This window comes from Polypterus senegalus, chromosome 6 (genome assembly GCF_016835505.1).
Source record: "Polypterus senegalus isolate Bchr_013 chromosome 6, ASM1683550v1, whole genome shotgun sequence".
Lineage (NCBI taxonomy): Eukaryota > Metazoa > Chordata > Cladistia > Polypteriformes > Polypteridae > Polypterus > Polypterus senegalus.
In genome coordinates, this window is record NC_053159.1 from 184,592,305 (window position 1) to 184,617,251 (window position 24,947).

The 24,947-nt window shown below is 42.0% G+C and overlaps 1 protein-coding gene across 1 annotated transcript in view; it reads right to left on the reverse strand.

Annotated features, from left to right (window-relative positions):
* Window positions 1–24,947, reverse strand: part of pde11a (phosphodiesterase 11a) — a 401,879-nt gene that overhangs the window by 351,712 nt on the left and 25,220 nt on the right. Inside the window, exon 2 of the mRNA XM_039757714.1 lies at window positions 11,854–12,012. Coding sequence (XP_039613648.1) covers window positions 11,854–12,012 — 159 coding nt within the window. The remainder of the gene's footprint in view (window positions 1–11,853; window positions 12,013–24,947) is intronic.

The window sequence follows — 24,947 nt, forward strand, 5'->3', positions numbered from 1 at the left end:
CAACAATTTTTTTTATTTTATAAAGATTCGTTGGGGTTCTTTTTTTGTTTCTAGTTGGGGGTTTTGACGGTAATCCTCCCCCTCACTAGGCACTTTTGGAGAGACTTATGGGACTTGTGTGCTTTTGACGCACCTTTGGCAGCCATGACAGCCTTGAGTCTCTATGCACAGGTCTCTCTATATCAGCTTTGCACATCTGGACACTGACATTGTTCTCCACCAAGCTCTTCAGGTGTTCAACTCCAGCCACAAAATCTCCATTGGATTGAGATCTAAACTCTGACTCGGCCACTGCAGGACATTCACTTTGTTGTTTTGTAGCCATTCCTGTGTAGCATTGGCTTTCTGCTTGAAGTGGTTATCTTCAGAACATTAGATGAGTGTTTCCCAAGCTTTCTGGTGTCATGATCCAGTTTTTCACATGGCAGTGTGTTCGCAACCCACTGAGGATAAGGTCCTTCTCCAAGAATTTAGCACGATTGTCAAAGTGGCTGGGGGGTCTTGCACACAAAGTCACCAGAGCATCACAACTTTAGATGAATCAAGCACGATTGTCAATTCTTGGTGAATCGAGCATAACTGTCAGAGAGGGGATTTGAGGAAATCATCCAGGATCCACCGTGATCCACCTGTAATGCTGCTATTGTGAACTGAGCCTGGTCATCGGAGCTGGGGGGTTTGGAGTTTGATCAAGAGTCAGTCATAATAACACATCAGAACTGTCTGGACGAGAGCAGGCCATTCAGCCCAACAAAGCTCGCCAGTCCCCTCCATTTAATTCTTCTAAAATAACATCAATTCGAGCTCTGAAGGTCCCTAAAGTCCGACTGTCTACCACACAACTTGGTTGCTTATTCCAAGTGTCTGTGGTTCTCTGTGTGAAGAAAAAACCCTTAATGTTTGTGCAAAATTTCCCCTTCACAAATTTCCAACGGTGTCCCCGTGCTCTTGATGAACTCATTTTAAAGTCACCGTCTCGATCCACTGGACTAATTCCCTTCATAATTTTAAACACTTCAGTCAGGTCTCCTCTTCATCTCCATGAAAGGCTCAGCTCTTTTAATCTTTCCTCATAATTCAACCCCTGTAGTCCTAGAATCAGCCTCGTCGCTCTTCTCTGGACCTTTTCTTGTGCTGTTATGTCCTTTTTGCAGCCTGGAGACCAAAACTGCACACAGGACTCCAGATGAGGCCTCACCAGTGTGTTATAAAGCTTGAGTAGAACCTCCTGTGACTTGTACTTACATATCAAGGCGCTATATAACCTGACATTCTGTTAGCCTTCTTAATGGCTTCTGAGTACTTTCGAGAAGTGGATATCTTAGAGTCCACTATAACTCCTAAATCCTACACATGTGGTGGACTTTCAATTTTCAGACCTCCCACCGTGTATTCAGATCATGTGTAGCTCCTGGCTGGTGGAACGTGCTGCCCACCTCCATTCAAAACTCTAAGTCAATCAATATGCTCAAAAAGTGTTTGAAGACCCTCATGCTCAGTGAATTCTTGACTAACTAATATTAGCTGTTAGGTTTTGTAAATCTGGTAATTGTAACTCGCTTAAACTTTGTTCTGAACTTACTTGTGACGGTCATATTTGTCACCTTGTCCTGTCACACTTGTTCCCAAATAGTCCCCCAGAGTGATGTTTACTCCATTATAATGAACTATTTTGTAAGTCTCTTTGGATAAAAGTATCTGCTAACCAAATTAAAGTGAATGTAAATAAAAGTTGATTCTAACAATTCCTGCAGGTGTCCCAACTTATGCTGATTACTTCCAAACCTTCTGCCTTTATAAGAGCAGTGTTGGCACAAACTGTGTTTCTAGACATTATAAAGCATTATCTGGAAAAAAATTGCACTGTATATTGCTATCACCTGCAGTGGGTTGGCACCCTGCCCAGGATTGGTTCCTGCCTTGTGCCCTGTGTTGGCTGGGATTGGCTCCAGCAGACCCCCATGACCCTGTGTTCGGATTCAGCGGGTTGGAAAATGGATGGATGGATGGATTGCTGTCACAATTAACAAGGGAAGACCACTATAACAGTTAAAAAATACAGTATAGTTTCTTAGACAATGGTTCATGACCCAGTGCTGTCAGAATTTGTGTCACACAAAGTCATGAATCACCAATAGTATTAAATGGGAAAGGATAACAATCATGATGGGTCATGATATCATGACAACTGGAGATGCTAATCCTGGGGGTTTCCGCTGACAATCTGCGGCAATTTTCTAAAGGAAAAGATGACAATTAGTGGCGATTCTCCAAGGGGACCCCATAAATTTCATCCCCTGAGATGACAATTACCAACATTTGGTCAAGGGATACAACCCTCAACTCTGAAAGGTGGGATGATGCTCCACAGAGACTGTGGGTCACGATGACACAAAAAAGGCAAAACTAGCTCACAAGAAGAAAAAGTGTAAGGAGCACTGCTTTAGAGAGTCAGTGAGCGAGTCCAAGAGGAGCTTGAGAACTCAGATGAGAACATGTCTGGCAGACACAAAGCCACCATGAAATCACAAGAATAGTTTCTGAGAGTAATCAGCTCGTGTGATCGGTGCCTCACAGGACAAAAGCTTCAAACACGAGCAACATCCACATCTCCAAATGTCTATCTGTTCAGTGTTTTAATAGATAGATAGATACTTTATTAATCCCAAGGGGAAATTCTCATACTCCAGCAGCAGCATACTGATAATAACAATATTAAATTAAAAAGTGCTAACAATGCAGGTATAACAGACAATAACTTTGTATAATGTTAACGTTTACCCCCCTATGGTGGAATTGAAGAGTCGCATAGTGTGGGGTCTCCTCAGTCTGTCAGCGGAGCAGGACGGTGACAGCAGTCTGTCGCTGAAGCTGCTCCTCTGTCTGGAGATGATCCTGTTCAGTAGATGCAGGGGATTCTCCATGATTGACAGGAGTCTGCTCAGACCCCGTCACTCTGCCACGGATGTCAAACTGTCCAGCTCCGTGCCTACAATAGAGCCTGCCTTCCTCATCAGTTTGTCCAGGCGTGAGGCATCCCTCTTCTTTATGCTGCCTCCCCAGTACACCACCATGTCGAAGAGGGAACTCACCACAACCGTCTGATGTTGGAGGACGCCAGCCTTCTAATGAAGTATAGTCGGCTCTGTCCTCTCTTACACAGATCATCAGTATTGGCAGTCCAGTCCAATTTGTCATCCAGCTGCACTCCCAGGTATTTATAGGTCTGCACCCTCTGCACAGTCACCTCTGATGATCTTGGGGTCCATGAGGGGCCTGGTCCTCCTAAAATCCACCACCAGCTCCTTGGTTTTGCTGGTTTTCAGTTGTAGGTGGTTTGAGTCGCACCATTTTGAGTCTAACGGTGGTCCGCGGTCCTGACAGGTGTCTTTTTCTTACTATGCCATTTTAGCAATGGGCTTGCTTACTGCCACTGGACCTGCCAAACCTGCCGCTTGAAGTCTTCTCTTCACAGTTGAACGTGACACCTGATAATTTTGACCAGAACTGCTAAGCTGTGCTTGAAGCTGTGAGTGACAATCACACAAGCTTGTCTTGCGATTCTGTTGTGGCCTTCTCCAACCAAATCAAATGTCTTAAGTGGTAGGGGTGGGCACTGTGTGTGTGTGTGTGTGTGTGTGTGTGCGTGCAGAAGTTGTGAACCAATGAGCACTCACCCGGATGTTCGATGTGTATAACCCACCAGTGAAAAATTAGGAATGCGTGTGTTTTGGACCTTGCAAACCGAACAGCAGCTCATCTGTCCCATGTCTTGTGTTTTAATGGATTGCGGCTGAACTCACCAAACCTGCAAACAACCACACGGCCACCAGCTCCACCAGGCAGCACGTTATTGGCTGTTCAGAAAAAGGGGGGAACTTGTGATACTTTGGAAATGTGGAACAGGGCTACAAAACCATTAAGCGAGTCATTTAATGTGACATATGCTGCACATTTACGTCACGTAATCCAATGTCCTCAGGTGATGAGATCAGCAATGGCAGTCATCGAGTCTGACACCCCCCTGACGAGAGGTCGTGTATTGTGACGTCGGCTGCCTGCTATCCCACAAGTGTAAACTGCTTTGGCATTTATAGCGTTGAAGGATTTGCTCCCTTTGATCGTTTCGGAATGTTTGCGTCTTACATTTCCACACAGGTTGTTGGGTGATTTTTGCCTCCAAAGTCCAAATCAGCATTTGGTTTTGTTCGTTTTATCGTTCACAGAGGTTCTTGTTAGCTACAGTTAGTATTAGGTTGAAAATCTTAATAACAGCCAATGTCACAACTGTTTGTTGGTGCCAGTTCATTTTGTTACAGGTTTTTACTGGACGCGTGCAGCACGTCAGTTTGTAGCGATCGCAGGACACTCAGAGCCACGCCGGGGTCATAACGGTGATATCTATATTTTATTTTGGGACCCCAGGATTGCACCCAGCCTTGACCCGTCTCGCCCACTCACACATAGAGACACGTAAAACAACTGTTCAGAAAATCGATGATAAGGAATGTTAAGTAAGTAATGAAGAGAAAGAAAAGCACAATTAAGAAACAACACACATGCAAATCCCACCCAAACTCCTCAACTGTGTCAATTATTTACTGTAACTAATGCTAAATAAATGAAACTCGACAAAACACTAAGCACTGGGGTCCCCAGGGTGAGCTGCAAGTCTCCAAACTTGACACAAATGCTCAAACACAAGTTGCCAACAAACAAAGGGTTCTTATTGTGGGAAACTCTTCCGCTGTGAATCGTTTCCCACGCCACATCCATACTTTCTTCCTCCCCTCTCTGTACTACTTTGTCACCTCTCCTCCACTCCACCAGCAAGTTTCTACCTTCTTATAATCCCGACTCTGCCTCCCCAAACTGTGGTAACAACCAGGAGTACTTCCAGTGTCCCAAATCTGTGGCCTGGGAGTACTTTCTGGGTAACGCTGGAGCCCGACAATGTTTACTCAGCTCCCCCTGGTGGCACCCACAGAACCCAACAGGGCTGAGCCCCAAGGACTACACTTCCCAATGTGCTCTGTGGGAATCCATAGTGGTGCGGTAAGCCAGGGTGGCTGCCATCTAGCACCTCAGGGGAGATAATGACCTGAGCACACTGTCTTCCCTTATCCTTCAGCACCACCGACGTCCTGGTCAGACTAAGACCCCACGGGGGTCTGCTGGAGACAATCCCAGCCAGTGGTCAGGCTAAGACCCCAGCACGGCTCTGGCCGTGGGATATTAGTCCCCACATGGTGTCCTTCACAGCACTAAAAGGTCCACAAACAGTTACTCCTAAATGTTATGATAAGTATTGTCCTACCAAGCTGTCGTTGTCACGTATAGATTTGTAGTGACTGGGAGCGCGTCCCAGATGAAGATTGACCCAGCCAAGATGGAATCACACAAACAAGCAGTCAGAGTAATCCCAGGAGGTTGTATTCGTAATCCGACGGAGGGTGAAGCTCTGAAACAAATTCACATAGACGACTGTAATTCTTTCCGCCTTCTTACGGCTCCTTTTTAAAATTAGCATCTCATCATGTTTCTTACTGCCGACCCTTGCAAAAATCTGAACCTGCCCAATGGTGTAGTACTTCCGGGGTTGCTGGGAATTGCAGTCCGATTAAGTAGCACTGCTACAAGTTGTTGTCTCCTTCACTGGTACAAATACTGTAAGTGCAATAAAAATAACAGCAATGCACTTTCACGTAAAGTCCATGTCCATCACAGAACAAGGCCATTCAGCTCATTAGGCTCATTTATCATCCTTAAGTTTACCGTCTGACTATCTGACAAGCCCCTGGGGTCCATTTGATATTCGTACCAGTGACCAGCATTAGCTGACCAAACAAGCATGATGGACTGAATGGTCTTTTCCTCTTAGTCATTTTCTAGGACATCTTCTTTAGATGTGTTTGCACGCAATGCACAGAGCACCTATTGCAATAGTCCATGTCTGTTTGTCTGTCTTTATGTCCTCCTGAAACAGCCCAGGCCCCTGTTAGACTAATTTTGTTGAAATGTGGCAGGCTTGTATTTCATAGAAATTTGTCAAAACAGTTCCATTTTCGTTGAGATATCTGAAACAGGGGTGGCATGGTGGCGCAGTGGTAGCGCTGCTGCCTTGCAGTTAGGAGATGCGGGTTTGCCTCCCGAGACCTCCCTGCATTGAGTTTGCATGTTCTCCCCGTGTCTGCGTGGGTTTCCTCCCACAGTCCAAAGACATGCAGGTGAGGTGCATTGGCGATCCTAAGTTGTCCCTAGTGTGTGCTTGGTGTGTGGGTGTGGGTGTTTGTGTCCTGCGGTGGGTTGGTGCCCTGCCCAGGGTTTGTTTCCTGCCTTGCGCCCTGTGTTGGCTGGGATTGGTTCCAGCAGATCCCCATTACCCTGTGTTTGGATTCAACGGGTTGGAAAATGGATGGATAACATAATATAATATAATATAATATAATATAATATAATATAATATAATATAATATAATATAATATTGGGTTCGCTTCCGGGGTCCTCCCTGCATGGAGTTTGCATGTTCTCCCCGTGTCTGAGTGGGTTTCCTCCCACAGTCCAAAGACATGCAGGTTAGGTGCATTGGCGATCCTAAATCGTCCCTAGTGTATGCTTGGTGTGTGTGCGCCCTGCGGTGGGCTTGCGCCCTGCCCGGGGTTTGTTTCCTGCCTTGCGCCGTATGTGGGCTGGGATTGGCTCCCGTGACCCTGTAGTGAGAATATAGTGGGATGGATAAGGGATGGATGGATATCTGAAACAGATTGTGCTACACACAGTTTTAAAATTTCATAAACGCCTGTTGTCAAGCAAAATGACCCCTTTTATTGGGATTCATGGGATTTGTAGTCCTGAGGGACAATCCTGTTGGGGCCAACAGAGAGATCTGCAGGGAGAAGGACACCCTGTTTCGGGAGGCTTCCGCTTGACCTGGAAGTGCTTCCATCGCACTATGCCCTGGCAGTGGAAGTACTCTGGGACCAACATAAAAGGAGGCCATCCAGTCAGTCAGTCATCGTCCAACCGGCTATATCCTAACTACAGGGTCATGGGGTCTGCTGGAGACAATCCCAGCCAGCACAGGGCACAAGGCAGGAGCAAACCCCGGGCAGGGTTACCAGCCCACCGCAGGGCACACACACACACACCAAGCACACACTAGGGACAATTTAGGATCGCCAATGCACCTTACCTGCATGTCTTTGGACTGTGGGAGGAAACCCACGCAGACACGGGGAGAACATGCAAACTCCACGCAGGAAGGACCTGGGAAGTGAACCCAGGTCTCCTTATTGCGAGGCAGCAGTGCCAACACTGCGCCACCATGCCACCCGGAAGTCATCCAGTGTCCTTCAATTGAGTCAGAGTCAGGACGCAAAGGGCGAAGCTCCATTGGGTTTCCATAGGAGCCACCAGGAGGAACTGATGGGAGATTTAAAAGTTGGTTCCGTCTAACTCGGAAGTGCATCCTGGAAAAATTGGTTTGGGCACCAGAAATACTCCTGGGGTTGGGTTTATAAAGTAGCCCGCCAGTTTGGAGTCGGGAGATAAGAAAGATAGCAGTCGCCTGAGAAGAGTGGAGGAGAAAAGAATGGATGGAAAGAAAGGATTGTGTCAATCGAGAGGGAGAAGCCTGCAAGAAGGCTTTTTTGTTAAATAAAATTAGCTTATTTGAACTGGGCACTTGTGTGGTCTAGTTGCATCTGTGGTTTAGGGGCTCAAAGGCTCCCCCTTCAGGGCACAGAATTCATTAAGTCATCTCCGTTCATCACTTTTTTAAAGCCCATCACAATGACATTGGGCACAAGATGCTCATCCATATCAGGGAAGCCATCAAAACACAAAAAAGACAATATATGAATCAAATGAATGATTATTAATATTGCTACTGTTTCCTAGCACCGTCCCTGAATTCACAGACAAGAAGATTCTAAGCTGACAAGCTGAAAGAGACAAAAACTCTAGAGGGCCTGGAAAACTCCCCAGATGTCCATTTCTCCACTGAGATCTGAGCCAGCAAAAAAAACCCAAAATGTGCAGTTGCGCCGGGACTCCAATAAACAGCCGTCTGTACCGCTAATAAAGCACAATTAATAATTAATCAGCGCTCGAAAAAGAGAAGTCAGCCACTCTGTCCCCCTGACGGATATCGGGCTCAACAGAATCGCCGCCCCAAACGCGCTGCATCAGCACTCGCTGGGGGGACGCTGACAGTGACGAATGCGACCCGGAGTGTTGAATTCCGCCCCGTGTACTCGTGTCTTTATTGCTTTGTGGACGTACTAATTGAGTGGGCTCTGTTACTCGGCTGGGACTTAATGGTCAAACTGCTCTTTAAAAGGCATTAACGTAGTTCGAACTAATACAGTGGCTGTGTAAAATCAGCATTGTGGTACATCTCCAAAAGGGAAGGCGCTATAAAGTTATTAGTATTGTAACAGAGTTCATTAACAGAGATACCATATAAAAAAAAGAACTGCGATCAGACGTGTTCTTAGAGGTTAAATTAATACGATTTACAAAATTCACTGTAAAAAATCCAGCAGAATTACATTAACCGTATATTTTCACAATTAAAAAAAATTATAAAACAACAAATGGTTAAAACAATGACTTTTGAATAGATAAAGGTATGTAAATTTACACTTAATCTACAGCATGCTTTGCTAGGCAATATCAATTAGCTGCTTCAATGTGTATGACTACGTTATGAATAAGAAACTGTGCTCCCCATCTCAGAAATCTAAGTAATTAACGCAGACCTCAGGGTTAACACTTGCAATGCACCATCTGTTGGAATGTATTCTATAATGCACGTAGTAATGAAACGCATTGCATTTGTTATTCCAACAGATGACGCATCACAAAATTAATCCGAAATGGCCTTTAACAGAGACATATGTATTGCACTTGTCATTCCTACAAATGGCGAATCACAAACATTTATAGCAATGGGTTGAAATCGAAGTAATCAACTTAAACTTCAGTGTTAATTTTTGCAGCGCACCATCTATTGGAATGTATTTTACAGTTCATGTAGTAATGAGGAAATCCGGGTTCGCTTCCCGGGTCCTCCCTGCGTGGAGTTTGCATGTTCTCCCCGTGTCTGCGTGGGTTTCCTCCGGGTGCTCCGGTTTCCTCCCACAATCCAAAGACATGCAGGTTAGGTGGATTGGTGATTCTAGATTGGCCCTAGTGTGTGCTTGGCGTGTGGGTGTGTTTGTGTGTGTCCTGCGGTGGGTTGGCACCCTGCCCAGGATTGGTTCCTGCCTTGTGCCCTGTGTTGGCTGGGATTGGCTCCGGCAGACCCCCGTGACCCTCTATTCGGATTCAGCGGCTTAGAAAATGGATGGATGGATGGATGGAGTAATGAAATGTGCTGCATTTTTCATTCCAACTGATGCCACATCACAAACATTAGCACTGCTTTCACAACTGCCATACCAAATGGCCTTTAACAGATATACAGTATATGTGTTACATTTATCATTCTATCATTAACATCTAACATTATATCACTATATATGCATATGCATTTCATTCCTACAGATGGTGCATCAAAGATATTTGTAGTAATGGGTAAGTAGGGTGTTGTACTGTGTTAGCCATTACGGATGGGGTTGAAATCTAAGTAATCAATGTAGACTTCAGCATTAGCATTTGCAGTGTGCCCTCTCTTGGAATGCATTTTGTAATTCATGCAATAATAAAATGCACTGCATTTTTCATTCTAACAGATGGTGCATCACAAACATTAACACTGCTATTACGAATCCTATGAAAAATGGTATTTAACAGAGACATATGTATTGCATTTGTCATTCCTACAGATGGTGCATCACAAACATTTACAATAATGGGTTGAAATCCAAGCAATAAACATAGAATTCAGCATAAATGCTTGCCGTGCACCATATATGCATTTCTTTTATCACTCCAACAGATGGTGCATCACAAACATTAACACTGTTTTAATAAATCCCAGACCAAATGGTCTTTAACAGAAATATATGTTTTGCATTTGTAATTCCAACAGATGGCATATTGCATTTATCTTTGCAACAGGCAGTGCATCACAAACATTTGTGGTAATAAAATGCATTATTGCAAATGTTTGTAATATGCCATATGTTGGAAAGACAAATGCAGTCCATCTGCCTTTGTTATATTTTATTTGGTAATGGATTCATAAAACCAATTTTAATGTTTGTGATGCACCCTCTTTTGAAATGAGTGCCTGTGGCAAAAAAAAAATTGATATAGAAACCCTGCCGTACAAACATTTCTATGCAATTTACCTTTACAGATCATCTTGTGAATGTGCGTACATGAATGCACCTTGAACCCTACCTAATCCCCACCTTGGATCATGCTGATCAACCTCATACATATGCAGTCACCATGGTGCAGAACCCCATTGGCTGTTAGAGCAACGTCCACCTGACAAAGAGAGTCTGCCACCGGCATATGAGGAGTCTAATGCTGGCCCTGGATTAATAGATAGATAGATAGATAGATAGATAGATAGATAGATAGATAGATAGATAGATAGATATGAATGGCACTATATGATCAATAGATAGATAGATAGATATGAAAGGCACTATATAATAGATAGTGATAAATAATTATAATATACTAGCCATGCTACCTCTCAAAGACAGGTAATTGAATAATTTCAACATATCTGCTATTCTTGGTCCTCCGTGTGTCTTCCTCAGTCTCCGTGTGTATCTGAATGTCTCTTCACCGGTGCCCCCTTTTTCAGTTGTGTTCCCATAACCCCACTTCTCAGACTGCCGTTAATTTCAAGGCAGTTTTCTAATGTCTTCATTTAATTTTATGTTTTCCGTGTTCCATCTCTCAGCGTGCACCTTTATGCCTCCTCGTGCGTCTCAAACTCTCACTTCCTCTTTCCTTGCATTGGTAAAGCCAAACTGACCAATCAGATTGCTCTATGGGACTCGACACACAGACCTTCATGTTTTATTACATATTAGATTACAGAGTACGTGAAGTGGGCACTACTGACTGCTGACCATTAACTCCTTACTGTTCTGGCCACGGAGGATACTGGAGGGACTCATCATCTACTCCAGTACCGTCCAGATCTTGCTGTCTGATTCGTAGATCACCCCTCTACTTCTGGTCTTCTGCCTGGTGCCCATTCTCAGGTCATGCTGCCCGTTTGCCATCCCTATTTACTCCTCACTTTTAAACACCCCACTGACAACCAGGCTGCTCTTTTCTCCACAGACAAATATCAGCTGGACTGCACACCATTTCATTTCAGCTGACGTGCCCACCACCACTACATCAAAAAAAAATTAACACCCGCCACTCACTCCAGCCCAGCCCATCCTTGTTATTTCACCCGGCCAATATGGCGCCCCTTTCCTCCTCTCAATGTCAGTCTTGATTGACATGACGGGCAGCTCTCCATGGTGGTCTCTGCCTCCCACTCCAAATCCAAGTGACCACACTGCACCCCGTGCCAAGATGCTACAGTATGTTGTTAATTAATGAAGTGGTCCATGTTAAAAAAATGATACGTCCAGCTCTATAGCTTGATTTTTAGTGATTTGAGTATTTTGCATGCTATTTTGTAATCATTTTCATTGATCTTTCTACACCCCTGAAAGTTTTTAACTGGGCCTGGGCCCCACCCATTGAGAACCTGTAAAAACTCATCAAAAGGGTGTAAGCTGGTGGACCCTAAAATTAAAGCTTCAATGTCCATGTTGGCATATCATTTTATTTTTTTCTTATACCCGACACTTACCAGAGCAGCAGTAAGCCTAAGGCCACATCTCCCTGGCACGCCCGTCCCCACCTTTTAATGCCACCCTTACCTTTTCATCATCCTCAGTGAAGACCTCTCTCTCCGGGTTTTTATTGATGGCTTGCGCTACGCCGATGATCTCCCCATCGCTGTTGCGAATAGGCATGCAGAGCAGGGACTTGGTCTTGTATCCCGTCAGCTTATCAATTTCATCGCTGAAGCGCCGGTCCTGCAAAAGCAAGCAAGCAAGAAAATGTGTGAACGTGGTAGTCACCAAGAGAGGAGAAAAGAAAGGAAAGAAAAATTGCAAGCATTTGGGACTGAAGCTCATGCTGAGAGGAAATCCAACCCAGGAAGTAGTTGATATAGTGCCTTTCACCGGATGGGATGGGAATGCACCCTACGTTGTGTTAACATGTATATGTTGACTTGCTTTGCGTCACTCGGAGGGGCAGGAACAGCTTCAAGGTTCTACCTGGTTTTTTACTTGCGGCTTTAGGAAGAACATAAGTAGCATGAGAAATGAAAGGAGAAAAATCGGCCCATCAGGGTGCTCATATCCAGAAACAGGGATGAGCAAATCCCATGGAGTTCACTTTGGCAAAACCATGGAAATGTTTGGGAACTTCACCGGACATGGCAAAAGTCATTGACGTCAATGGGGGCAGGGAAACTGAACTCATTTTCAGTGGATTATTATGGTGGAACAGTCCTTTATGTGCGTGTCTGATGGCTAGAGAAGTGTCTGCCAACTACACTAAACTGAATACTGTGGCCACAAAGGTCACGTGAGCCACCAGGCCTCAGACAACAAAAGACGCAAACAGAATGACAGCCATAAACTAGCAATAACTAGTTATTAACTATATATATATAGTGGCAGTCGACTGGATTCCATGCCCAGCCGGGACACCCGTGTACACTAGGTGGGAGCAGCCCTGGACAGTGAAATACCTTGCCCTGGACACTAGATGGCCCCCTCTAGGTTGGAGGGGTGCTGCTAAAATGCTGAACGTGACGTTCTGCTCTCAGTTGCAGAGCACAGCCTGATTCTGTTAAATGCAGGGGGCGGGGTCTCAGCAGGTCAGGAGGGGAGTGGCTGCTCTACCGGCCAATGAGGTTCTGCAGCATAGGTATTGCATATGTATGAGGCTGATTAGCATGTTCTTTATATGGATGTTTTCAGGATGGCATTTGAGGCGCTTACATATGCATATTTACAAGGTGATTGGGATTATGAAAGGTAAATTGCATAGAAATCAGCATAGGCCAGGTTTTAAAACTGCTTTTTTTTTTCTATTTTTTTTTTCTTTGGCTGGGCACATCTCCCCAGGGGTTGGCACGGTGGTACAGTGGGTAGCACTGCCACCTCACAGTTACGGGACCTGGGTTCGCTTCCCAGGTCCTCCCTGCGTGGAGTTTCCATGTTCTCCCCGAGTCTGCGTGGGTTTCCTCTCACAATCCAAAGACATGCAGGTTAGGTGCATTGGCGATCCTAAATTGTCCCTAGTGTGTGTGTGTGTGTGTGCCCTGCAGTGGGCTGGCACCCTGCCTGGAATTTCTTACTTCCTTGCACCCTGTGTTGGCTGGGATTGGCTCCAGCAGACCCCCATGATCCTGTAGTTAGGATATAGCGAGTTGGATAATGGATGGATGGATGGACATCTCCTCAGGACTAAATTTTGAGAACCACTGGCATAAAGCAATGGTTTCCCTGTGGGACACCAACTTCAGATGCCGGCACATGTGAGACACAAAGATGGAAGCCACTGTTGTACATTGAAATTGTGATAACTGGAGTTAAAAAAGCTGGTTTGGGTAAAGGGTTCAGTTAGAATGAAAAGCAAACACCCACAGGGGACAGTAGGAACAAGTACTGAGTAAATGTGACACAATAAATGGTAACATAATGCTCTAATTATTTAATCAGTAATTATAGAGGAAATCAGTGTGTTTTTCAACATTAAGGCACAAATTGCACTCATGTAAAGCACAGTCAGCGATTTTTTCATTCAGGGTTCCCAACCTCCACAAATGAATACAGTTTTGCCGTGATTGCCCCAAGAGCTTGGGCTGTTATTGATTTAGTGGCGTCCACAGTCCTTGTCAGCAGTTCTGTCTTAATGAACGTCCACCAAGGAGACCAAATCAATCAATGAAACAAACAACTGATTAATCCATTTTACAGAAAAGCTAATCAATACGAACAAGCAATCTCCACGTCGGCACGTCATCAGAACATGAGAAATAAAAAGAAAAACACACCAGTCAGCTAATACACCGAGCTGGAGCTGGGACTGGAGCCGGAGGAGCAGCATACGGAACAACCACTGGGCTGAACAGCAAGAACAAGGAGAACAACCAGCAAGTGATTTAGATGTTTGATCGATGAGACAGAGTGCAAACAAGAAATTAACGAAATAGATAGATAGATAGATAGATAGATAAACTGACTGAGTAAAGGCACTATATAACAGAAACTAAAGGCACGATAGATAGATAGATAGATAGATAGATAGATAGATAGATAGATAGATAGATAGATAGATAGATAGATCCAACACCAACTGACAATTAAATGAAAAAATAATTGCCCCCTTGTTAAATCAATCCAGTCGAAGAGATAATTAGAGCTATCATGTGACTGAACACAGCCAGGCTTATTTACAGCCAGCCCACTCAATAAATCTCATTTATTTGGACCCTCACAATCTGAGTCAATTGTACACACAAAATATATTTGCTAGTTTTGTTTGCATATATATATATATATACAGTCATATCAAAAAGTTTGGGACCCCCTCTCAGCCTGCATAATAATTGACTCTCCTTTCAACAATAAGCTAACAGTGGTCTGTCTTTCATTTCCTAGGAACATCTGAGCACTGGGGTGTTTTCCAAGCAAAGATTTTTAGTGATGCAGTATTTAGTTGTATGAAATTAAATCAAATGTGAAAAACTGGCTGTGCACAAATGTGGGTCCCCTTGTCATTTTGCTGATTTGAATGCCTGTCACTGCTCAATGCTGATTACTTACAACACCAAATTGGTTGGATGAGCTCGTCAAGCCTTGAACTTCATAGACAGGAGTGTCCAATCATGAGTGGTCAAAGGTATTTAAGGTGGTCCATTGCAAGTTGTGCTTCCTACCCTTTGACTCTCCTCTGAAGAGCGACAGACAGCATGGGATCCTCAAAGCAACTCTCCAAAGATCTGAAAACAAAGATTGTTGAGTCTCCTGGTTTAGTGAAGGCTACAAAAAGTCATCTCAGAGGTTTAAACTGTCAGCTTCAACTGTAAGGAATGGAATCAGGAAATGGAAGGCCACAGGCACAGTTGATGTTAAACCAGCACAGCAGGTATGGCAGGCCAAGAAAAATACAGGAGCGGCATATGAGCAGGATTGTGAGAATGGCTACAGACAACACACAGATCACCTCCAAAGACCTGCAAGAACATCTCACTGCAGATGGTGTATCTGTACATCATTCTACAATTCAGCACAATTTGCACAAAGAACATCTGTATGGCAGGGTGATGAGAAAGAAGCCCTTTCTGCACTCACACCACAAACAGAGTCGCTTGTTGTATCAAATGCTCATTTAGACAAGCCAGATTCATTTTGGAACAAAGTGCTTTGGACTGATGAGACAAAAATGGAGTTATTTGGTCAGAACAAAAAGTACTTTGCATGGCGGAAGTAGAACACTGCATTCCAAGATAAACACCTGCTACCTCCTGTCAACTTTGGTGGAGGGTCCATCATGCTGTGGGGCTGTGTGGCTAGTTCACGTACTGGGGCCTTGTTAAAGTCGAGGGTCGGATGAATTCAACCCAATAGCAACAAGTTCTTCAGGATAATGTTCAGGCATCAGTCACAAAGTTGAAGTTACGCAGGGGTTGGATATTCCAACAAGACGATGACCCAAAACACAGTTGGAAATCTACAAAGGCATTCATGCAGAGGGAGAAGTACAATGTTCTGGAATGGCCGTTACAGTCCCTTGACTTGAATATCATTGAAAATCTACGGGATGATCTGAAGCAGGCTGTCCATCAAATTGAACTGAACTGGAGAGATTTGGTATGAAGAATAGTCAGAAATACCTCCATCAGAATCCAGACACTCATCAGAGGCTATAGGAGGACAGCGTCGAGAGGCTCAAAGGAGCAAAAGGAGGCTCAACTAAGTATTGATGTCATATCTCTGTCTAATTTTGTTATCATGTATATTGCATATTTTCTGTTAATCCAATAAACTTAATGTCACTGCTGAAATCCTACTGTGTCTATAAGGCATGTCGTATTTCAAAAGGCTGTTGCTACATTGAAAGCTCAGCCAATGAGAATCAAAAGTCCACAGAATTAAGAGGGGTTCCCAAACTGTTTCATATGACTGTGTGTATATATATATATATATATATATATATATATATATATATATGTATGTTTGTGTATATATATATATATATATATATATATATATATATATATATATATATATATATATATATATATATATATATATATATATATATATATATATATGTATATATATATATATATGTATATATATATATGTATGTATATATATATATATATATATATATATGTATGAGTGTATATATATATATATATATATACACATATAGGATTCAGAACACAGATGTTGGAATGCTAAGGCAGTAGCACTAACCGCTGTGCCACCTCATCACCCCAAGTTCATCATCAGACAAATAGGTCATTTATATGCCACTGTCGATATTTATCAGAACATCAAAGCAAGTGGATTTGCTGCCTTTACTGCATGTCAGTCTTGAGGCTGAGTCATTGCTTTCACAGGGCAGTGCTGGCTACAGGCAGACAAATAGAAAGAAAGAAAGAAAGAAAGAAAGAAAGAAAGAAAGAAAGTTTTTTTTTGAGTTTTAAATATACCTTTTATTAACACATTCAACAATCAATACAAAAATCAACAAACCATCAAAAAAAGAACATCCTATGTGACCAATGAATAAGTATTCTGCCGTAATTTCATAATAATTAATACACAAAAAGAAAAAATAAAAGAATTAATTTACAAAACAAAAACACACTCCTCATTAACAATTTTACAGATTGCATTCATTACACACCACCGTTCTATAAATGTTTGCAAATTGCAGGTCATCCCATAAAACTTAAAATCTAAGAAAATTCTTATTTTGAATTGTGCCTTAAAGGAACCCACCAAGTCAGACTCCCTGTCTCTCTTAATTTTTTCCTTCCTAGTGATATAAATGGCAAGCTTAGCCTGGCCCAATAAAAAATGTCTTTTTTGCTCTCACATTAGCAACACCATATATAAACACCTGATTGTTAAAATGAACACCCAAAACATTAAAAACACTGCCAAGTACAGATAAAAGAAGTAAAGTAAACAGTGAAAAACAGTCTCTCTTTGTTGGCAAAAAGGACACATCTCTGAGATGTTGGAGTTAATTAGCTGCCACCATCCCGTGAACAATTCTCCATTGCAGATCGCCAGTTCTCTTATTTAATGGTGGACTGTACAGAACGCCCCAAATGGGGCCGACACCCTCCACCCCTTGCAGTTTATCCCTCCAGGGTGTATCCGGGTATCTGTATAGTTGGACTGGTATCGAGCGTTGACACACACACTTTATAAAGCTCCTTCCCTGCTGCAGAGTCAAAAGGAAGACATTTCGTTTTTCTCAGTATCCTGCCGTTTTCCTCCATCATGTTCTCTTTGGCGTTAATTAACAAATTTGGAAACGCAGACAAAGGCTCTGGGTAATCTGTAGCTTTGAAAAAGTCTTTCAATAAATCCTTAGCTGTTGAAGGCATATTCAAAAAAATCTGCTGCAAAAATCTTTTTGCTGTGCGCCCAGAGCTCAGACCTAAAGCTGCAGCCACCTTCTCTGCGCTCAGCCAACTGAGTAGCTGTGGTTGAATCAAATGTTCTATTTGTACAATACCAGCCCTGATCAGGAGTTGTTTCAGAGATGTCGACTCTACTGCCATGTTAGAGACAACTGGCAACTCTAAAGTCCAATATAAATTTAAAGATCTTTCCTCTATGCGACAATCCAACTGTTGCCAGATTCTCAATACACTTGGGTAAAAGTCTGAAACATTACCATTGGGGAAGGAATCATTGTCCATTAAGAAAAGCGCTTGGTCCAATTTCAGGTTGCCAACTTGGCGCAGGAGAGCGAGCACATGCTAGTGGCTTCCAGGACACAGCCACATGACCATAAAGCAGTTTTTGCAGAGTTTGTAGTCTGAAAGGAATTTTGTTCTGCTACAAATGTCTACCAGTCCTTGTCCTCCTGCACTCCTGGCCAAGTGCAAAATGCCTTGACACAGCCAATGCTTTCCATTCCAAAAAAAACGAATCAACTCACTTTGCACGTCAGTAATCAGGTCAGGTGGGGGTTCCCGGCATGCCAACCTGTGCCATAGAACAGATGCAACAAGGTTGTTTATGATTAGCGTCCGTCCTCTATATGACAGTTGGGGAAGTAGTCATCTCCAACGTTGTAATCAGTTTCTGACATTTTCTGCAACTCCTTCCCAATTCTTAATGTCACTGCTTATGCCTCCTAGATGTAATCCCAGGTATTTAATTCCATCTCTTGTCCATTTCAGTCCAGATGGCAATGAAGGAAAAGGACCCATCCAGTTACCCAATAGTACCGTGGAGCTCTTGGTCCAATTTACTGTAGCTGAGAATTCTTTTTGGAACTCATCCAGCACAGATACCAGCCCATCATCCACATCTTGTTGTTTTGCAACTAATACTATGAGATCATCAAACCATTAGAAAGAAAGAAAGAAAGAAAGAAAGAAAGAAAGCTGAAAAAGAATGTTTTACCATTCCTATGTTAGGAAAGAGATGGACAGATAGGAAAGTCACTATATGCTGCCTAGATAGCTGGCTAAATTCATAGATAGTAAGAAAATGTGATAGATAGATAGATAGATAGATAGATAGATAGATAGATAGATAGATAGATAGATAGATATGAAAGGCACTATATGATAGATAGATAGATAGATAGATAGATAGATAGATAGATAGATAGAAACTACTTGAAAAAGTATTCGTCAATCAGCTTCAGTCACACCTTATGCATCACAATTTATTTGACAAATTCCAGTCTGGTTTCCGCACTGGTCATAGTACAGAAACGGCACTAACACGGGTTGTAAATGACATTCTGATATCCTCTGATGAAGGAAACTCCACTGTAATTATGTTGTTAGACTTAAGTGCAGTGTTTGACACCATTGACCATTCTATTTTACTGCACAGGCTAGAAAATGATGTTGGGCTTACAGGCCCCGTGCTCGCTTGGTTTAGTTCTTATTTATCAAATCGATTCCAATATGTACAGAAATGTGCTGACAGGACTCCATCATTATACATAGAAGTTCATTATGGTGTCCCGCAGGGCTCAGTACTGGGACCTTTACTGTTTTCACTTTACAGGCTTCCAGTGGGATCTCTCATTAGGAAAAATCACGTTAATTTTCACTCGTATGCAGATGACACCCAGTTATACTTTTCTTTTAGATCAAATAAAGTTTTGCCTTTAATTAATTGTGTTAGTGAATTAAAGGAGTGGATGGATGACAACTATTTGTTTTTAAATACAGAGATGTTAATTGTTGGAGGGAATGACGCTGATCACAACAAAATTCTGTCATCATTTAACTCAGTTGGAATCCCATTTAATTTTACTACATTAGCTCGTAATCTTGGAGTTATCTTTGACTCTAGCAGGTTATTTAAAGCGCACATTGCAAAGTTACAATGTTTCTTCCATCTTAAAGATGTTGGAAAATAAAGGCGCTTTCTAAATAAACAGGATTTGAGAAATTAATTCATGCATTTATCTCTAGTAGGATTGACTACTGCAATGCGGTGTTCACTGGATGTTCAAACTGTTCTTTATTCAGCCTCCAGTTAATCCAAAATGCTGCTGCAAGAATTATTACAAGAACAAGAAAATACGAACACATAACTCCAGTTCTTAAATCTTTACACTGGCTACTGGTTACATTTAGGGCAGATTTCAAAATCCTCTTTTTAACATATAAAGACTTAAATGGCCGAGGTCCGGCTTACTTGTCTGAACTTATCATGACTTACAAACCTGAGCACATTAAGATCTCAAGATGCCGGTCTGCTTAGGATTCCAAGGATTAATAAAATAACAGTGGGAGGTTGAGCTTTTAGTTACAGGGCCCCTAAACTGTGGAGTGGTCTGCCTGCTACTATAAGAGATGCCCTTTCAGTCTCGGGTTTTAAATCTCAGCTGAAGACTCACTAGTTCAGTTTAGCACACCCTGACTAGAGCTGCTGATTAACTGTACGGACTGCATCTCTGTTGTCAGTCGTTAGCACTAAAACATAAGTAACATGATAGTTATAACTGGATACTAACCCTCACCTATTCTGTTTCTGTTCTCGGTACTGAAATGTGCCACTTGGTGCCACTGCCCACCTGCAAGTTGTTTGCCTGCCTATGGTAAAGTGATCCCTGATGGAGGACCACAGGAATCATGGGAAAGAGGGGTCCTCTCATCGGATTGGCTGGCCGAGCAACGTTTCAGCCGTGGAATGGCCAAATGGGGGAGGCAGCTTGATGGATGAGGTCTCCAGGACTCAAAACACATCCAAATCATATTATGTGATATCATCTAATGTTAAATTCTGCTCCGTACTTCTAAAATTTTTATTTGTATACTGTATTGAGGATTTGTTCTGTGTATTGTATTGTATTGACCCCATTCTTTTGAAACCAACTGCACGCCCAACCTACCTGGAAAGGGGTCTCTCTTTGAACTGCCTTTCCCAAGGTTTCTTCCATTTTTTCCCTACAAGGGTTTTTTTGGGAGTTTTTTCTTGTCATCTTATAGAGTGAAGGCTGGGGGGCTGTCAAGAGGCAGGGCCTGTTAAAGCCCATTGAGGCACTTCTTGTGTGATTTTGGGCTACTATACAAAGATAAATTGTATTGTATGGATAGATAGATAGATAGATAGATAGATAGATAGATAGATAGATAGATAGATAGATAGATAGATAGATAGATAGATAGATCCCCCAGCTGAGTTTTTTGACACACTTCTGCTGAGTGACTCGTTATCTGAATGTCCTCAGTGTTAGTGTGTCATGGAGAGGATGTGCTGTATTGTTCGTAATGGCACTCGGTTTTGCTTTAATTCCTCCTCTATGATCTCCAAGTGGGTCCAGAGTGTGTCCTATAACAAAGCCTGCCATTTTAATTATCTCCTTGATTCGGTAGGCCTCTCTTCAAGTAATGTCACCAGCCAAGCACACCCCACTGGCCATCACAGAATTGTAGAAGATGTGAAAGATGTCACTTCCCACCTTATAGGAACGCAGACTGCTAAGAAGGAAGAGGCTGCTCTGTCCTATCGTCTCTAGTTCCTCTTTGCTACAAGACCAGTGTAACCTGTCTTCGATGTAGCCCCCCAAGTACCTGTAGAAGTGCACCATCTCGACATCCACTCACCGAACAGAGACGGTGAAAGTCAATAAGCAGTTCCTTGGAAAATCCTAATTAATTATTTTGGAACCCTTTAGTTGTTTCTTCTACAGGGTTGTTGTAAGGACAAAGAGTTTGGGATATTAAAGTCCGTCTTAGTGAAGCTGCAGGTATCATTATGTAGTAGTAGCCATATGACTCCCTTTTGTTTGCTTTATTATTTTGATCTCTGTTGTTTTAAATGGTTGCACATTCTGTTCATCCTCATATGTATTGTAACTTGCTTTGTAAGTCACCGTGGATAAAGGCATCTGCTAAATAATAAATAATAATTGTAATATAGTGCTTTTCTTATTCATCTGTGTTTGTCTGTTATATAGAGCCTTTCACGTCTCTCTATCTATCTATTATACAGTACTTATCCTATCTTTCTATTTAAGAACCAAGTATAAATGGTCGGCTAGTCTTTCTCCAACATATCCGCCTGTCACTGCATCAGTAACCGTCTGCCTTGATCCCACTTGGGGACTCATTGTGGCAGCTGTTTTAAATTTCTTAATTAGAGGTCAATCCCTGATGTTTATTGACTTTTGTTTTTCATTAGACGGGGTGCCATCATCAACAGCTTGACATTACTTCACTGTCAAATTTAGAGAGACGTATTTTACTATCATTTAGGGCTAAATGTCTGTTCAGTCTGGCTTTTAGAACACGTTTTCCTAGGTTCATATTATTCTGAGCAATTCTCTGTATTTTTTGTCTATTTATCTATCATATAGTGCCTTTCCAACTTAAATGTATTATATATTGCTGTCCTTACTTGTCTTTCAATTATATAGTGCCTTTCATATCTATCCATCTATTACATAGTGCTTTTCCTTTCTATTATATATTGCACTCCTAAGTGGGTTTTCAATTATATAGTGCCTTTCATATCTGTTATATAGTATTCTCCTTAGCCATCTATTGATTATATATTATCTTTTCTATTTATCATATAGTGCCTTTCCGATCTATTGCATATTGTTCTACTAAGCTGTCTACTAATTATATAGTGCAGTTTGTATCTATCTATCTATCTATCTATCTATCATATAGTGCCTTTCATCTCTACTCTATTTATCTATCTATCTATCATATAGTGACTTTCATATCTATCTATCTATCTATCTATCTATCTATCATATAGTGACTTTCATATCTATCTATCTATCTATCTATCTATCTACAGTGGTGTGAAAAACTATTTGCCCCCTTCGTGATTTCTTATTCTTTTGCATGTTTGTCACACAAAATGTTTCTGATCATCAAACACATTTAACCATTAGTCAAATATAACACAAGTAAACACAAAATGCAGTTTTTAAATGATGGTTTTTATTATTTAGGGAGAAAAAAAATCCAAACCTACATGGCCCTGTGTGAAAAGTAATTGCCCCTTGTTAAAAAATAACCTAACTGTGGTGTATCACACCTGAGTTCAATTTCCGTAGCCACCCCCAGGCCTGATTACTGCCACACCTGTTTCAATCAAGAAATCACTTAAATAGGAGCTGCCTGACACAGAGAAGTAGACCAAAAGCACCTCAAAAGCTAGACATCATGCCAAGATCCAAAGAAATTCAGGAACAAATGAGAACAGAAGTAATTGAGATCTATCAGTCTGGTAAAGGTTATAAAGCCATTTCTAAAGCTTTGGGACTCCAGCGAACCACAGTGAGAGCCATTATCCACAAATGGCAAAAACATGGAACAGTGGTGAACCTTCCCAGGACCAAATTCCCGACCAAATTTACCCCAAGAGCGCAGAGACGACTCATCCGAGAGGTCACAAAAGACCCCAGGACAACGTCTAAAGAACTGCAGGCCTCACTTGCCTCAATTAAGGTCAGTGTTCACGACTCCACCATAAGACAGAGACTGGGCAAAAACGGCCTGCATGGCAGATTTCCAAGACGCAAACCACTGTTAAGCAAAAAGAACATTAGGGCTCGTCTCAATTTTGCTAAGAAACATCTCAATGATTGCCAAGACTTTTGGGAAAATACCTTGTGGACTGATGAGACAAAAGTTGAACTTTTGGAAGGCAAATGTCCCATTACATCTGGCGCAAAAGGAACACAGCATTTCAGAAAAAGAACATCATACCAACAGTAAAATATGGTGGTGGTAGTGTGATGGTCTGGGGTTGTTTTGCTGCTTCAGGACCTGGAAGGCTTGCTGTGATAGATGGAACCATGAATTCTACTGTCTACCAAAAAATCCTGAAGGAGAATGTCCGCCATCTGTTCGTCAACTCAAGCTGAAGCGATCTTGGGTGCTGCAACAGGACAATGACCCAAAACACACCAGCAAATCCACCTCTGAATGGCTGAAGAAAAACAAAATGAAGACTTTGGAGTGGCCTAGTCAAAGTCCTGACCTGAATCCAATTGAGATGCTATGGCATGACCTTAAAAGGCGTTCATGCTAGAAAACCCTCAAATAAAGCTGAATTACAACAATTCTGCAAAGATGAGTGGGCCAAAATTCCTCCAGAGCGCTGTAAAAGACTCATTGCAAGTTATCGCAAACGCTTGATTGCAGTTATTGCTGCTAAGGGTGGCCCAACCAGTTATTAGGTTCAGGGGGCAATTACTTTTTCACACAGGGCCATGTAGGTTTGGATTTTTTCTCCCTAAATAATAAAAACCATCATTTAAAAACTGCATTTTGTGTTTACTTGTGTTATATTTGACTAATGATTAAATGTGTTTGATGATCAGAAACATTTTGTGTGACAAACATGCAAAAGAATAAGAAATCAGGAAGGGGGCAAATAGTTTTTCACACCACTGTATCTATCATATAGTGACTTTCATATCTATCTATCTATCTATCTATCTATCTATCTATCTATCTATCTATCTATCTATCTATCTATTATGCTGTGCTTATCTGTCTGTAAATTGTAAAGTGCCTTTAGTATTTTTCAATTGTGAAATAAACAGACTCAACACACTCAAAAAAAGGTTTCGGGCAGCCACCCATAAAATATCCCTGGCTGCCAAAGGGTATGTAAATGGTACTGATGTGCATAGCTTAGAGAAAATATGACGGCTTTAAAGACCAGAACCGGAAGTGACGTTCTTTAGGGCGTCAACCCGGAAGTGATGTTTTTCATAGCGCCAGAACCGGAAGTGATGTCATCAAGGGTGAATCAGGTAGGTTTTCCCGTATTTGGACTACAGGGGCAACAGAAGAAGGTTTAGTGCACCCCGCCACCCACTGGCCTGGCATGGCGTTACCTTCCCTTGGTCCATACAGCTCCTTCCTACTCACACGTGTGTAACATGATCTACCTATTATATAGTGCCTTATTTATCTATCAATCTGTCATATAGTGCCTTTCCTACATATTATATACTATTGTCCTTATCTTTCTATCAATTCTATAATGCATTTCATATCTATCTGTCTATCTATCATCTAGTGTTTTTCCTATATATCTATTATATATTGGTCTCCTTAGCCGTCTATCAATTATATAGCACCTTTCCTATTTATTCAATATTGCTGTCCTTACCTGTCTTTCTATTGTACTTTATAGTGCCTTTCCTATTTATCTATTATATATTTTCCCATAGCTGTCTATTAATAATATAGTGC